The sequence below is a fragment of the Poecile atricapillus genome, chromosome 1 (assembly GCF_030490865.1).
Source record: "Poecile atricapillus isolate bPoeAtr1 chromosome 1, bPoeAtr1.hap1, whole genome shotgun sequence".
Lineage (NCBI taxonomy): Eukaryota > Metazoa > Chordata > Aves > Passeriformes > Paridae > Poecile > Poecile atricapillus.
In genome coordinates, this window is record NC_081249.1 from 104,088,599 (window position 1) to 104,103,793 (window position 15,195).

The 15,195-nt window shown below is 58.5% G+C and overlaps 4 protein-coding genes across 9 annotated transcripts; 2 read left to right on the plus strand and 2 right to left on the minus strand.

Moving 5' to 3' along the window:
* Positions 1 to 448: 448 nt before the first annotated feature.
* LOC131590781 (folate receptor gamma-like) lies at positions 449 to 3,129 on the minus strand. The gene is made up of 6 exons (XM_058861086.1): positions 3,007 to 3,129; positions 2,149 to 2,263; positions 1,837 to 1,984; positions 1,432 to 1,620; positions 1,223 to 1,358; positions 449 to 851 (listed from the first exon to the last, which is right to left on the minus strand). The coding sequence occupies exons 2-6, from the start codon at positions 2,193 to 2,195 to the stop codon at positions 577 to 579; spliced, it is 795 nt and encodes a 264-aa protein (XP_058717069.1). The 5' UTR covers positions 2,196 to 2,263; positions 3,007 to 3,129; the 3' UTR covers positions 449 to 576.
* Positions 3,130 to 3,209: 80 nt separating this feature from the next.
* ANAPC15 (anaphase promoting complex subunit 15) lies at positions 3,210 to 5,063 on the plus strand. Of its 2 annotated transcripts, XM_058861142.1 has the most exons (4): positions 3,226 to 3,427; positions 4,440 to 4,499; positions 4,581 to 4,718; positions 4,829 to 5,063. In XM_058861142.1, the coding sequence occupies exons 1-4, from the start codon at positions 3,308 to 3,310 to the stop codon at positions 4,874 to 4,876; spliced, it is 366 nt and encodes a 121-aa protein (XP_058717125.1). In that variant the 5' UTR covers positions 3,226 to 3,307; the 3' UTR covers positions 4,877 to 5,063. The 2 variants fall into 2 exon arrangements, with proteins under 2 accessions (XP_058717117.1, XP_058717125.1); XM_058861134.1 differs by having other exon boundaries at positions 3,210 to 3,427; positions 4,440 to 5,063.
* Positions 5,064 to 5,213: 150 nt separating this feature from the next.
* On the minus strand, positions 5,214 to 10,463 carry LOC131590766 (transmembrane O-methyltransferase homolog). Of its 2 annotated transcripts, XM_058861069.1 has the most exons (5): positions 10,350 to 10,463; positions 9,039 to 9,082; positions 6,430 to 6,706; positions 5,874 to 6,070; positions 5,214 to 5,648 (listed from the first exon to the last, which is right to left on the minus strand). In XM_058861069.1, the coding sequence occupies exons 1-5, from the start codon at positions 10,354 to 10,356 to the stop codon at positions 5,328 to 5,330; spliced, it is 846 nt and encodes a 281-aa protein (XP_058717052.1). In that variant the 5' UTR covers positions 10,357 to 10,463; the 3' UTR covers positions 5,214 to 5,327. The 2 variants fall into 2 exon arrangements, with proteins under 2 accessions (XP_058717052.1, XP_058717060.1); XM_058861077.1 differs by lacking the exon at positions 10,350 to 10,463 and having other exon boundaries at positions 7,294 to 9,860.
* Positions 10,001 to 14,637, plus strand: LAMTOR1 (late endosomal/lysosomal adaptor, MAPK and MTOR activator 1). Of its 4 annotated transcripts, none has more exons than XM_058861105.1 (6): positions 10,001 to 10,172; positions 11,877 to 12,022; positions 12,998 to 13,075; positions 13,515 to 13,641; positions 13,932 to 14,058; positions 14,499 to 14,637. In XM_058861105.1, the coding sequence occupies exons 1-5, from the start codon at positions 10,131 to 10,133 to the stop codon at positions 14,022 to 14,024; spliced, it is 486 nt and encodes a 161-aa protein (XP_058717088.1). In that variant the 5' UTR covers positions 10,001 to 10,130; the 3' UTR covers positions 14,025 to 14,058; positions 14,499 to 14,637. The 4 variants fall into 4 exon arrangements, with proteins under 4 accessions (XP_058717088.1, XP_058717096.1, XP_058717106.1 ...); XM_058861113.1 differs by having other exon boundaries at positions 14,502 to 14,618; XM_058861123.1 differs by lacking the exon at positions 13,932 to 14,058 and having other exon boundaries at positions 14,499 to 14,634.
* Positions 14,638 to 15,195: the final 558 nt, after the last annotated feature.

Genomic DNA, 15,195 nt, shown 5'->3' on the forward strand with positions numbered 1-15,195 from the left:
GAGGTCGGGACGATGCCAACCCACAGCTGGGAACTCAGAACATATGGGGAAAGGGACCTTTGGAATGGGCTCTGGGCCGGCAGAACTCCCTTGACAGCCATGCTCCCACCTCAGGGTCCCCAGGATGTCCTCCCTTTTTTTCCCAGTCTTGTCCTGTGCACCCCAGGATGTCAGTGACGCCCAGAGCCCTGGATCCATGTCAGGTGCTAGGACACATTCAGTGATCCCATTCCCCTGAGCCCCAGTGGAAGGCAGCTCCATGCCTTCTACTTCACCTGGGTTTGGGGGAGCCAGTGCTGGGTAGCCAGGTTGGTCGGGAGAAATGAATGGGAGTGATGTCTATTTCATCTCCTCACCAGAAGCAGGATCTGATGATCAGACACCCCCACGTCCCTCAACCATCCTATTGCTGCCCCAACCCTCAGTCCCACAGCACCCCAACACCAAGCAGAGGGCAGGAGTGTTTATTCATGAGCCACATGCCTGGAGGGGACACAGCTTGAGGATATCCCATGGGAAGGCACAAGGCAGCCTGGTGACCATCTACTGCCTGCTCCTGCCTGCAGCCTCTCCTGCTCAGAGCAGGGTCAGGAGCGTGAGGGGCAGCAGGGACAGCAAGATGGAGAGCGGGGAGTTTGGGGGAGCATCGCCACGGGCATAATATTGGGCGACAGCGACATTGGGGTTCCCCTGTGTGGGATCGAACCACATCTGGATGCAGCGACCGCTGCCACGGTGGTGGGACGTGTAGCGGTAGGAGCCAGACCAGATCTGCTCGCAGAGTGCAGCCGCCGTGGGGAACACAAACTTGAACTTCTGGCACATGGCACCCCTGGGACAGTGGTTGGTGCCTGGGGGCAGGCAGGGGGTGAAGTGGGTGAAGGGGTTTGTAAAACAGGTGTGGTTCTCCTGTGCATGGGGTGCAAATGGGTCCCACTGGCATTGCTGGGGAAGACTTGAGTTGACCTCAAGGTGGTACAGGGTCTACCACCACATCACCCCACACCCCATGAAGACCCTCACACCCCCCTGACCCACGCACATCCACAGGGGATTCCCACCTGGCTGCTACCCCCACCCCATGGGGACCCTCACACCCCTGGACCCACTCACAGCAACCACGGATGGGGGACACAACCTCCCCTACAGCAAGATGGAGGGTGACTGGAGACTCACAGGAGGGTTGAGGCGTGATGGGGGGTGCCCCACAACCCCTATTCACCTGTAGTCCAGTTCCAGCCCTTGTGCCAGTTGACCTTGCAGGTGACAGCATCCTGGCAATCCTCCCACCACTGATCACAGTCCTCCCGGCACAGTGGCACATCCCGGATCCGCTCCTTCCGCCAGCTGTTGTCTGCCTGCAGGGCCCCCAGTTTCCCCCAGTTCACCCCAGGGATCCTGGTGGGTGGGTGAGGGGAGGTCTGCACCTACCTGGTCGATCCATGGCCCCAGGTTAGGGGAGCACTCGTAGAGACACGTGTCCTGGATGAAGTGGCGCTTGCACTTCTCCGGCATGACCCCACAGTGGTCCCAGTTGAAGTTGTACAGGTAGGACTGGTCCTGGTGGGCTTCCAAACTGGTGTTGGCAGTGCAGCAGGCATTGTCCTTCCAGAGGACACACTGCACCGGGGCAGCCTGGGCTCAGCTGGGACCCATCAGGACCCACCAGGGCTCAGCTGGGACCTGCTGTGGGTCCAGGGAAAGCGCTAGTGCCCATGGCTGGGTGACACTGGGTGATGGAATTCATGTCGGAGCAGAGAGCCCCCCAGCCTCCATCCTGGTGACCCCCCAGCAAGTGACACCAGCGTGTGCTGGTGCAGTGGATGAGGACCGTACCTGCCCATAGAGCTGCCCCTCAGGGCCAGGCTCTGTTTTGTGGTGCTTGGCGTCCATGCAGACATTGAGCAGAGAGTCCTGCGTCACTGCTGTGGCAGGAACTGGCCAGGCCACCAGCACCAGCAGAGCCAACACTGCTGCCATCGCTCTGCCGGGGCGACAGCAGGTCAGGACGGCAGCACTGAGACACGCGGTGACAGCGGGGACAAAGTCCCCCACTGTGCGTGTGGAAGTGCGGCAGCACGTGGTCGCTGCCACCAACAGTGGGGCCAGGGATCTTACCTGGGGGGTGCCAGGGGTCGGGGCTCTTACCTGGGGGGCTGCTGGGCTCCAGGTGCCGTGGGACAAGCACAGCTCATCTCAAAGATCGTGGTGCAACCCTTGGCCACGGATCACGGGATGTGGGAATGCAGCAGATTGGACAGCACTGAGGGCATGGAGGAGGCAGTGCACCCTGCCCTGGCACCCTGCTGTGTCCTGGATTGACACTCCTACATATCCTGGCCCACCACCAACCCCACATGCAGCTGGGATTCATCCTCCTGGCGCCAGGCTGGGGCCAGCACCAGCCAAAATCCACCTATGGCTGTTTTTCCTTCCCTCCTGTGGGAGGTGGCCCGATTCCCTGACACCAGCACAAGGGGCAGGACCTGGCCCCCAACACCATCGGGTCCCTGTGAGTGACTGGGGGGGAGCACCACAGTGAGTAAGAGATGTTGCTGGTGGGGGCAGGAACCCCTGTGGGGTCACCGATGGCCACAGGGTAGAGGCAAATACCCCTCATGGAATTACAGGTACTGCAGGGGATCACAGATGCCCCATGGAGAGGGGACCAGATGCCCTGGGGGAGAGCAGTCACCTGTGGCTCGGGAGGGACAGAAACTCTCCAGTGTGGGACATGCCTTGAGGAGGGAGGGAGGGAAGATACCCTGGAAGATGCAGATACTTCCAAGATCACCCATGATGGGGGGGTGCAGACATGCCCCGGGGGTCACAGGTGCCCTGAGGAGGGGAAAAGACACACCCTATGGGGTCGCAGATACCCCCTCACAGCACAGATGACAGAGACCCCCAGCCATGGATGCCAGCTGCCCACAAAGGAGCAGATACCCCATGAGGATCACAGATACCTCCCCCTGGGGCCACTGGTACCCGTGGGGGGTCACATACCCGCCATTAGTCACTGATATTCCGTGGGGATCACAAATACCCCCTCACTGGGGTCACCGCCGTCTCTGGGGGTGGTCACGAGCGCCCCAGACTCAGCCCCCACCTGTCAATCAGGCTCCGCCCCGCCCCCAGCCCCGCCCCAGGCCACGCCCACCCATTCTTCCTCCTGAGGGCCCGGGCCCGCCGGCCATCACCGCCCTCCCTCTGCGCATGCTCCGCGCGCTGTAACTGCTTCCGGGTCGGACTCCACTTCCGGCTCGGCGGCCGGCGCCGGCCTGGCGCTGCTGCCGGTGCTCCTGCCATGTCCACGCTGTTCCCCTCGCTCCTGCCCCGCCTCACCGAGTCCCTCTGGTTCAACCTCGACCGGCCGTGCGTTGACGAGACCGAGCTGCAGCAGCAGGAGCAGCAGCACCAGGCCTGGGTGGGCGCCGGGGCGGGGGGAGATGCGGGGCCGGGTATCCGGAGGCCGGGAACGGGTTCGGGGCGGGGGAGCGGCCCCCGCTCCTCCAGCGGGCACGGCCGCGGTGCTCGTTTCAGTGCCCGGGTGGGGGTTCACGCGTGTCCCGGCACACGGGGCTCCTCCGGTGCATCGCTCCTGTTCACCGGCCGTGCCCCTGCTTCAGCGTTCTGTGCCGGTCCCTGTGCCGGTGCTGCATCTGCCTGTACCGGCTCGGGCACCGCTGCTCTCGTGTCCATCATCCATGTGTCTCACTGGCTCGGGCGGGCTGTTACCGGAGCTCCCCGTTTGCTGTGTGGGGGTTAATTAATAAGCTGCTGCTGAACCGAGGCTCCGGCACCAGCTCCCAATTAATGAATTAACTAATCTCCCGAGGGAGGCGAGGAGCAATTTCTGATCCTGGTAAGTGACAAGTGTTTGTGCTGTGAGCCTGGTTTGGCGCTGCAGTGCCCCTGAGTATGGGGGAAAGAACATCTATTTGATTAAAGTTTAAAAAAAAACAAGCAGTAATTAAGTTTTTATAATTAAATAATAAAGTTTAAATCAATTAAAACCCCAGCACTTAGAAGAGGTTCCAAGTCCCTCTGGGTGGGAGGTGCTGACATATTTTAATTGAGCTTTAATTATCTGCTGTGGTTTGTTCATCTGGCTGATCAGATGTCTGAGATCTGGTTCTTTTTTGATAAAGAAATGCATAAGCTTTGTGTCTGAGCTCCTCCTGCCACACAAGGGGACACCTGGAACTCTCTCAGCCCCCGAGTGGCACTGGGACCCTGCCAGGAGCCAGCGTGCTCGGGCAGGAGTCTGTAGCTGCTCTTCCCTGCTTGGCTGGGGGCTGCCAGGGAGGCAGCAGGACTCGGGCTGCAATTGGACGTGGTCAGGAAGCGACACAAGGCAGCAGCTGAGCCCGAGGGCCCTGTTTGCTGGGGTACCATGGAGCTGTCAGGGTGCTCACCCGCCTCTCTGCCTTCCCCAGCTCCAGAGCATTGCTGAAAAGGACAACAACTTGGTGCCCATAGGAAAGCCAGCATCCGAGGTGGGTGTGTGGGCAGGGAAGCGAGGGGTTACCACAGGGCTTGAGGGGCAGAGGGGGTTGCTGGAGCTGTTATGTCCACAGCACTATGATGAGGAGGAGGAGGAGGATGATGAAGATGATGAAGACAGCGAAGAGGACTCAGAAGATGATGAGGACATGCAGGATATGGATGAGATGAATGATTATAATGAGTCTCCTGATGATGGGGAGATCAATGAGGTAAGTAGTGTGAAACCCTGAGCATGAGCTCCAGGGGCTGTCTTCTCTCCTTCCCTCCCTCTGTTGGGTTCTCACTCTGGTGCAAGATCTCAAACCTCTTTCTTTCCCAGGTGGACATGGAGGGGACAGAGCAGGATCAGGACCAGTGGATGATCTGATTCTGCTACAACCACACCAAACTGGAGGCTGGGGGAGAGCCTTTGCCCCTCACGGCTCTGGGGGACAGTTCAGTGAAGCTCCTCCTGCCGTGGGTGCTGTGTGGGGCAGGGGGGTTCTGAGGGGAGATTGGCACCTGACATGTTGGAGTTGACACATCTTTTCTAATAAACTCAGTTTTCAAGAAAACAACCCCAAATCTGGTGTCTGAGGCCACCAGGGCAGGCAGGGGCTGCCCCCCACCATCCACTGGTGTGCCTGGCAGTCCTCCCTGTGCAGTGCAGGCAGGAGCAGTACAGGGAATGAGCCCCCTCCTCACCCACTGCACCCCACCACAGACCACAGCAGCCACTGCATTTCCTCCAGAGCCCATGTTGAGGCTGAGATGGGGGTTGGGGACCTGGCACCCTGCCGGTAACCGTGGCCACCACAAGGCAGGAGCTCCTTGCTCGCTCAGTGGGTGCCGGTGTAGCGCAGCTCGGCGATCCCATCAGGAATGGCGCGGAAGTACTCCAGGCTGGCGCGGTGCACCTTGCTGTGGTACTTGCCGCAGGTCTTGGCGTACTGCAGGAAGTGGGGTGCCCCAGGGAAGAGGACATTATCAGCCAGGATGGTGGCCCCCTCAGCCAGCAGCTGGTGGCTCTCCAGCAGCCGTAGGTCCCGCAGGTAGCAGCGTTTGCAGTGATCCATGAAGACGAGGTTGGCATTCGTCAGGCCGTGCTTCTCCCGCAGGCGGGGTATCACCTCCTCCGAGGGGCCCACGATCAGCTCCACCTGTGCTGCAGGACCCTCAGTTGCTGGGGCAGGGTGTCAGGGTGTCCACCCATCACCCTGCTTCACAGGGTGCTGAGAGGTCCAGATGGGACAGGACCTTTCCATTCCCACATATACTACCCAGCAGGTGCTGCAGTCCCTGCCACAGCAGCAAAAGACCCCCACCCGTCTCCTCCGTGGTTTCGGCTGCAGAGCTGGGCTTTGTCCCAGATCCCGGGTGCTCACCGTCTGCTCACTGAAGCCAGCCAGGCGGATGACCTTCTCGGCCACGGCGGCGTGCCGGGGGTCCCCCTCGATGGTGTAGAGGCGGGCACCTGGGGGCAGCCCCTGTGCCAGCAGCACGGTGCCATAGCCACAGTACGTGCCCAGCTCCAGCACCCGCAGTGGTGCCCGCTCCAACAGCACCCGCTCCACGATCCGCCCTGACATGGCATGAGCCTCTCAGCACCCACGCGCCTGTGCCACCCCAGCCCTGGGCAGGGCAAAGGTGCCAAGCGGTTCCCAGTGCCCAGAGGGATGGAGGAAATGCCACAGCCAGGTCAGTGATGCCACACCAGCAGTGCAGTGCCTGTGCTGGCAGTGCGATGGCCGTGGCAATGGTGCCACAATCATGCCAGTGGTACTATGGCTATATCAACAATGCCACTGCCATGCCAATGGTGCTGGCACCACACCAACACTGGTACAGCCACATCAGTGGTGTCACGGCCGTGCCAGTGGTGCCATGGCTGAGCCCAGTGCCATGCCCCACGTGGGGTGAGCACACAAGGGTGGCACTCACCTTTGTCAGGCCCCACACAGCTGAGGTGCTCACAGTGGTAGCACCACTGGTCGAAGGTCTGGAGGATGTGGTGGGGGTCCCCAGGGATGGCATGGGCCAGCAGGTACTGGAAGGCACGCTGCTCCCGCGAGGTGCCGGTGAGCCGGTCCTGCAGCCAGGCCACCAGCACTGCCCGGTACAGCAGCAGCAGGTAGTGCCGGTACCGGATCAGCAGGGTGACAATGAAGGGGAGGAAGGCCAGGGCAATCGCCGGAGACACCATCACAAGCGAGCGAGGCTGTGATTTTTGTACAGTTGCTGAGTTGACTTGGTTAGTTTCCTACTTATCTTGGGAGTTCAGCCAAATGGGAAGTTCTGCACCCTTTGTGTCTACTATCAGTAGCATAACCTTGGGCCCAGGCTTTGAAAATCTCCCCTATGAAGATATTGTTGAAGCACATGAGTCCTAAACTATATGAGGCAAACCTATCCCCTCACAGGGGATGCCGTGGTAGGGCATCCTCCCAGGGTGCCAGCTCCCACTCATGGCACGAGTTGGCTGGAAGTACCTCTCCCTGACTCCAGTGCTGCTGGGCCTGCAGGCCTGGGGCACCCCAGGATGCTGTGGAGGTCCCTGTGCCAGGGCTGGGGAGTTCTGGGGACCCATCTGCCAGGGTCCAGATATTGGGGTCAGCAGGGCTGGCATCCCAGGGGATTGTGCTGCAGTGAGGGGCCTTGTACAGCACAACCCCTTGCACCCCCCTTGGTCCAGCTTTGCTGCTCCCACCCCCCATACCCTGCTCCCCACACCCTGCTCCCCACACCCTGAGCTGCTGGGGGTGCCCAGCTACAGCAACAGGATAGGGCAATGGGGGTAGCACCTACCTGTCCCCACACTCCAGGCAGGCAGAGGCAGGCAGTCCTGTGTGGAGCCCTGCTGCCACTCAATTATTGATGGTGTCACCTCAGCTGCAGCTGCTATCGGAGCTCTGGTTACCAGCTCAGTGGGGCTGGCAACGGAGACGGGGCCAGGCTGGGGCTGGGAGGTAGCCCTGGGCTGCACAAGGGGGCCTGGGGCCAATGCTGTGGCTGGGGTCCCAAGACTGGTGTGTAGTACCAGCAGCTGTGGTCCTGATGCTGGAGCTGAGCTCCTGTCACTGGGCACTGAGAACTCGGGGTACTGGAAACACTGGGCACCAGGAGAATGGGGAGCCAGAAGCACTGGGAGGACTGGGAGCCAGAATCAGTGGACACTGTGGGTCCCAGGACAATGGGGACACTGGGAGCACTGGGGGTGTGGAGGATTGGAGCACTGGGATCTGTTGTGGTTTAGGAATGGTACTCCCCTGTTCAGTGCCCCCACAGAGACCCTCCAAACCATGCCCATTCTCTCCCTCCCCTGCTTTCCTCTCCCCCTTCCCTCAGTGGCAGGATGGAGAGAACTGGAGGCACAAAGGGTAAAGATCTCCAGTTGAGATAAGAACAATTTACTGGCTATAAGAAAATGAACAGTAACAACAACAATACTAATGACAGGGGCACAGGAAAAGAACAGATTCACATGGCAGACCCCCCTCTGACAACAGGTGATACCAGACAGCTCCCTCTGCCAATTTACTCGACAGTGAGTCAGTCGGCCTATGACAATGGCGTGCTCTGTACAAACTTGTGCCACGAGGACTGTGTACACTGGACATCTGGGCCCACAGGGGACTTTGTTATTTGAACCCCTATAGTAGACTCAGCCAGCTCTCCAAGATACTGGGTACCTTGTTCCACAGTGTTCCACTTGTCTCAGTGCACTACTCAATCATCCTTGGGAGAATGCCTTTCCCTCACACTTGACAGGAGGTGCCTTCAGAGCCTGAGAGTTTCTGTCTTCTTCCTGATGCCCTTGGCAATGTTCACATCCCAGGACAAGGATCCCAGTTGCCTGGCATCACTACCATCCCATTCCATATCATGGGCCAGGATATCCCAGCACTGGAGTAGCCAGGTCACCAGGGGCTCACCTAACTGGCAGCTGGAACCTTTTCACACATCTTACAGCTCACCCATGGACACGGACCAGGTGATTTTCTCTGTCCCTGCCTCCTCTTCCTCCTGTCCTAAGGGCCCTGCTTTGCCATCCCTTGCTAACTGAACTGATTTTGTCTTGGATTCCTTCTTCTGTGCAGGGGTGACTGCTCCCAGCACGGGTTGTTCCCCTGGTTCAGCTGCAGTTGGTGTAGCCACGGTGCCTGCTGCTCTGTTTCTTCCTCCTCCTCCCCTGAGGGTGCTGTCTACTGACCACCAGTGTCCAAAAGGAGTAGCCAGGGCAAAACACACTGCAGTAAGCTGCTCATCGCTGGAGTTGCCACAGCATTCTCCTTGCAACTATTCTGTCACTTTATCAGTCCTGTATTTGTTCAGGGGTGAACTCCCAAACCACTGGAGCAGAGAATTTCTCAAAAAATTGGCCAATTTTCTCACACATTCCATACCACTCATGACTATTCCCCCTTGGGACAGGTCTCTGAATGGCCTTCTTGGAAATCTCTGTTCTGCCCCCAAACATGACTCTAAAGAGAGTGTGGACTGCACTGAGCCAGCAGACATAGCAACAAGAACATGCAACATGCTTTCCTTACCATCCAAAGGGAATTCAAAATTCTCAAATGCTGTTGTGATAGGCCTGAAGGAGGAAAAGGGGGGAAAAAAGGGGGAAATCATCCTTCCCCCGTTCCCCCCCACAGGCTGGGTACAGTTATTACCCAAAGGTAGTGCTGAAGTAAGGGCAGGAGGGCAGCACTGAATACACATCCCAGAGTACCATCATTGCCCTTGATGTTATCATGTCATAAACTCTTATCCCACAGTACAACAAGGAAATATCAATCCTTGTCCCTGCTCTGTAAAAGGCCATCCCAAGGAGCACGTACAGGAATACAGGAACAGAGCCAGGGTTAGGTACCATACCCACATGAACTGACCAAGCACCACTGTGACCAATGGCTCTGGCCCTAACACAGCAGATGCTGAGATCAAGTCTGTTTCCAGCCTACTCTGGACAGATCCATTGTTATCCCAACCCTCAGTGCCCCACACTGGGTGACAAATAAGAACAGTTGTGGTTTAGCCCCAGCCAGCAACCAAGCCCAACACATCCGCTTCTCCATTAGCAAAGTCAGGGAGAGAATGGGAAGGGTAAAAGCTGGAAAACTCGTGGGTTGACATTAAGATGCACTAATAGGGAAAGCAAAGACCACACACACAAGCAAAGCAAAACAAGAATTTAAGTCGCCACTTCGCATGGGCAAGCAGGTGTTCAGCTGTTCCAGGAGAGCAGGGCCATGTTACAGCTATCTGGGAAGACAAACATCATCACTCCAGAAAGCCCCCTCTTCCTCAGTCTTTCCCCCACTTTATATTCTGAGCACTGGAAGACTGGGAACATGGGGGCACTGGGAACACTGGGAACACTGGCAGCATGTGGCACACGGGGAGCGCTGAGGGGGGCAGGGGGTGGCGCACCGCGAGAGACACGTGACCGCGCGCGGAAGGCCGCGTGACGCAGGCCACGTGCCGTCCTGTCCCACGTGACCCCCACGCGCGCCCCCGGCGGCAGGCGCGCGCGCGTGTGTGTGTGTGTGTGTGTTCCCCCGCCGCTCACGTGATCGGGGTGACTCGGCGCTCACGTGACCGCGCGCCAGGGCCGTGCCGGAGCCGGGCCCGCACTCGCCATGGGCTGCTGCTACAGCAGCGAAGCTGAGGCCTCCGACCAGGTGGGCCTGGCGCCAGGGGGACATTAGGCCCGCGGCGGGGGTGGCGCCGGGAGGGACGCTCGGCTCCACTCCCGGCTCCCCCGGGGCTGCCCGGTGGCGGGGGGGCAGGTGGTGCGCGTCCCCGGCGGGGCCCGGCCCTTCCCCGCTCCCGGGGCAGTCTGTGATCGCTGCTCCCACCTGTCATCGCCTTCGTGTCACTCGTTCCTCGCGTGTGTCGGGGCACCCCGTGTGTCCCCCTCGTGTGTGGGAGTTGGAGGCGGGGGCTCGGGGGTCGTGCCAGACCCTTCCCCCGTCCCGTGCTGTAAGTCCAAGGCCTCAGACGGCACTGGCGGGAGCAGCGCCAGCTTTTCCTTCTTGGAACAGCGTGACTGCCACGCAGCTCAGGGGCCAGGGCAGAATTGGGGCTGTCACCTGTCCTGCGAAACTTAATCCATGGGTGCAGCAAGAGCTCAGCTGGGACAGCCAGTCCCAGGGGAGCCCAGCTGGCTCCCACTTGTGTCGTGAGAAAGGAAAGAGAAGGGTCTGGGCTAGAGTATTGAAGCAGCATTTCCCAGCAGGAGGAAGGGGAGAGGAAGCTTCTGGCCGGGAAGGAGCTGGAGATGCCACTGACTGCGTGTGTGGAGGAGTGGTTGCACTCCCAGCTCACCATGGGTCACAGGCTGAGCATCCTTTCAGGACAAGACAGACATGGAAGGGCTTGAGCATGTCCAGAGAAAGGAACAGAGCTGGAGAAGAGGCTGGAGCACAAGGAGTGGCTGAGGGAGCTGAGGGGGCTCAGCCTGCAGAAGAGGAGGTTCAGGGTTGACCTTCTAACTCTCCACAACTCCCTGACAGGAGGTGAAGCCAGGTGGGAGTCTGGCTCTGCTGCCAGGGGACAAACAACAGGACAGGAGGAAAGGGCCACTGTTTGTGCCATGGAAGGTTTAGGTTAGATATTTGGGAAAATTTACCTAAAAGTGTTGTACAGCTGTGGCACAGGCTGCCCAGAACACTGTTAGCGTCCTCACCTCTGGAGGGATTTAAAAGCTGTGTAGACTTGGCACCTGGGGACATGGTTTGGTGGTGGGCTTGGCAGTGCTGGGAGAAAGGCTGGGCTCAGAGGGCTTTTCCAATTTTACTGATTCTGTGAAAGTGTTCTCTTGGGTGTTTGTGCCCATGATCTCTCTACTGGGCTCTTGTCACAGCCCCTGCAGCACCATTCAGACAAGCCAGAGGATCAAGGGCTGAGCTGCAGCTCTGCATCTCCTGGAGTGAGTGGGGCAATGTGCCCTGTGACTCTGGAAACCCCCCTACCCCACAAGGTCCCTGGGCTGTGTCAGCTGGGGTTCCCCTGGCTCAGGTGAGCACCCTGCTATGCCAGGGTGGGCTGCCTGTGGGGCCACAGTAGGTCCTCATTTAACTGTGGGGTTTCATGCAGGTTGATGCTGGCTGCAGGCTCCTGCCTGCAGGATTGGCCTTTCCAGATGTGCTGCCTGATTTCAGCCACACTTGCTGCCTGTGTGGCTGAGGGGGCTTCAGCTGGGAAAAAGCAAAAGAATTGGGCAAAGAGGTGCCTGGCAGAGCTGAGGCTGTTCTGGGTTACACTGGGATGCACAGGGAGCCCTCCTGGCAGGTGAGGGAAGGGTGAGACTCGCCTCATCTCTTGGGGTTAATGGTGCTGGTGTGGGGAAGACAGGGCTGACTTTCCCCTTGCCTTTTGCTCAGGAGGAAGAGACAAAGCGGCTGCTGGAGCCCGCAGCCAGCCCACCCAACAAGGTGCTGAATGGAGCGGAGCAGAGCTACCACAACCTCCCGTCAGCACGCACTGATGAGCAGGCCATGCTGTCCTCCATCCTCGCCAAAACAGCCATGTAAGCCTCAGGCTGTGCCTGTGGGGCAGGCAGCACACCTCGGGGACCAGCGGTGACCCTGGATGTGGCACACAGCTGGGGGGCCTGGCTGTGGGCCCCGCTGATCAGCTGTATGTGCTGAGGGGAAGGCAGGAGCTGTGGCAGAGCCCCCCATGGCCCTCTGCCCTCAGACAGCCCCCTGCCTCAGCTTTGAGCCCCATGGGGACACAGAAACAAGACCCCAGATGTGAGGTAGCCCCTCAGCTGCTGGGCTGGAAATAGGGGCAGGGTTTGGATATGAAAGTGAGTTCATGGGGACGTGGAGAGGGGGGCTGTTGAGGCTGCAGCACTGCATCCACTTCTGAGGAGGCTTTTCCTCAAATGCACAGGGGCACTGTGAGAAGAGGGCTGTGTCCAGCCTGCCTGGGAGGGCTTTGGGATGCTCGTAGGCCCCTCTGCTGCCCTGCCTGACATTGGGGAGCTAGTGGCCACTGGTGTGTGTCCAGCATGCAGGGCCACAGCAGCCCTGAGTGCTGCTTTGCTGTGGGGTGCATGCAATGGGGCTGCGGCAGGGCCCTGGGCAAGCGCCCAGGTCCTCTGTGATCCCAGGGCCCGGTACCAGGGCTCTCAGGACATCTGCCAAGAACATTGTCCTCCCAGTGGTTCCCTTTTTTATCCAAGTGGCTGCATGCCAAGCTCCCCAGAGCCCAGACCAGCCCCCAGCTTCCTGCAGCCTCTGCTTGCCTCTGCCCCAGGACAGCTGTGGGCAAACAGTCCCTGGCATTTCCTTCCTGGCAAACAGCCAGCCACTCCAGCCTGGCACACTTGTGTCCAGCTGGCAGCATTCATTGGGCGAGTTTGGCCCTGAGATGTTTGTTTTGGGGTGCTGGCGGGTGCTGCATTTTGTCTGCCCAAGTCAGAGGATGCTCTGAGATGGGGAGGGAACTCAGGGGGAGCAATGAGCCTCCAGTGGGAGCCACTGTCTTGTCTCTGCAGCAACATCATCGACGTGTCAGCTGCGGATTCCCAGGGCATGGAGCAGCATGAGTACATGGACAGAGCCAGGCAGTACAGGTGGGACCTACGCTTCTCCCCTGGGGTGCCTACAGTCCCTTTCACAGCTGTGTGTGTCCCTGGGCAGGTCCCAGGGGTTTTAGCCTGGGAGGGTGAACTCTGCATGTGGAAGGGCTGCGGCATCTCAGAGAACAGGGTGCAGCCTGCTCAGGGAAGGCCCATGGCAGTGCAGGCAGCAGAGACCAGGACAAAGGGCTCCTGTGTTCACCCAGCCCTTGGGGCAGATGGTGGGGGGCTGGATGTGACTGCTTCTGCTTGAAAGGTGCTTGTGTGGGAGAGCTGGAAGCTCCCTCATCCTCCTGCTGCAGCGAGTGAAGAGGGCCGGATGCTGGGAGTGCAGTACCATTGCTCTCCCTTTCTCCCCTGGGGTGCAGCACCCATCTTCTGGGTGTCCCCATGTCTTGGCACGGTGCTGATGTTCTCTGCTCTCCCCTCACAGCACACGCCTGGCCATGCTCAGCAACAACCTGACGCACTGGAAGAAGCTCCCACTGCTGCCATCTCTGACTAACCAACCACACCAAGTGCTCGCCAGCGATCCTGTCCCCTTTGCAGACCTGCAGCAGGTGAGCAGGGCTGGGGTGAGCCCTGAGCCCTTGCGATGCTCCCCAGGGACACATCCTCATCCTGGAGGAGCAGTGATGCCCTCCTGGCTTGCCCAGAGCCCTGACTGGACTTGTTAGAGCTGAGGGCAAAGCCTAGGTCAGGTTTAAGGCCTTGTTAGAGGTGGGAGCAAAGCCTAGGACAGGCTTAGGAACTCGTCAGGGCCGGAGGCTAACCACCTGCGACAGTTTCTTTGGGATAACCGGGAGTTTCCGTAGCCACCGGTGACACAGCCATGTCCTCGTGCCTGCAGGTGTCCCGGATAGCTGCCTACGCCTCCAGTGCGCTCTCACAGATCCGTGTCGACGCCAAAGAAGAACTGGTTGTACAGTTTGGCATTCCCTGAATCTGCCCCCACCACCGCTCATTCACCGCTTTGGGTTGTTTTTATTTGTTCCCCATTTTTTTTCTCTTTATATCCCTTCTCTCCCCATGCTGCTGCCACAGAACTTGGACAGATACCCTGTTTCCTACTAAATGCCAAGGCGCCCATCATTGGCACGTCGAGCCCACCTGCATTGCTTGAGGCTTTCTCTTCCTCGTGGGTGGGTGTGCATGGGGAGGAGGCTGTGTCAGCTGGACACTGCCTTGCACAGGGATGGGCACAAAGGGAACAGCAAGCAGGTCCTTGTGGTGCTGGGTCAGCACCGTTTGCCAGGTCACCAGGATGGGTGGGCTGGAGCCAGGAAGATGTGATGCTCTGCGTGGGGCCTGGTGGCTCCAACACCATCCCTTCTCCTTTTTACATGTTTAGACCTTTATTTTGGTGGTTTGTTTTTGTTTATTTTTTTTTTTTAATTACTGTTATTTTTTGCCACAGTAGATAAAGCCACGTTCATCCAAGTGCCTGTCTCCACTGTTCTCTGTCAGACACAGCATGGACGTGATGGAGGAGCCATGCCCTGGTGGGGGGTACACACATCTGTCTGTCCCTTGTCACCTCTTTGATCATGTCCCACAGGGCCAAGAGGCCAAGGGGACAGGGAATGTATGACGACCTACCTTTAAGGGGAAGGAAGCACGTAAGATTCATAAATGCTTGTTATCGAAAGGAATGTCAAAAGCCAGAGGGTTTGCAAATAATCAGAAAGTTTTATTAGTAAATGACACACTTGGCATGGAAATTGCAGGGTACCTTTCTATGGATAGGTTTCCCCATCCTGAAGATGGATTTCTCATTTTCTATGCAAATTAGTTATCATGCACAGTCTGTTCTTTCAGGTCTTCCTGGAAATGGGTCAGAGGGGTTTAGGGGTCATTGGTGGTCTTAATCCCACCCTATAGTCCATGCCCACCTCCTGCCACTCATTCCTGTGCTTATGCTGTACTGTTTTGTGCTTATCAGCAGGAACTACAAGGATGTTTTTCCAGTGCTGCCCTATCTCACCTTGCCCCCCTTCTTCAGCCACATCTTGTTCTTCTCATGGTGTGTTAATATCAAGTCCTTGCCTATTACCAACAGACCTTGCTTGACTCCACAGCCATTTATGTTTGAGACATACACATTACCTCTATTA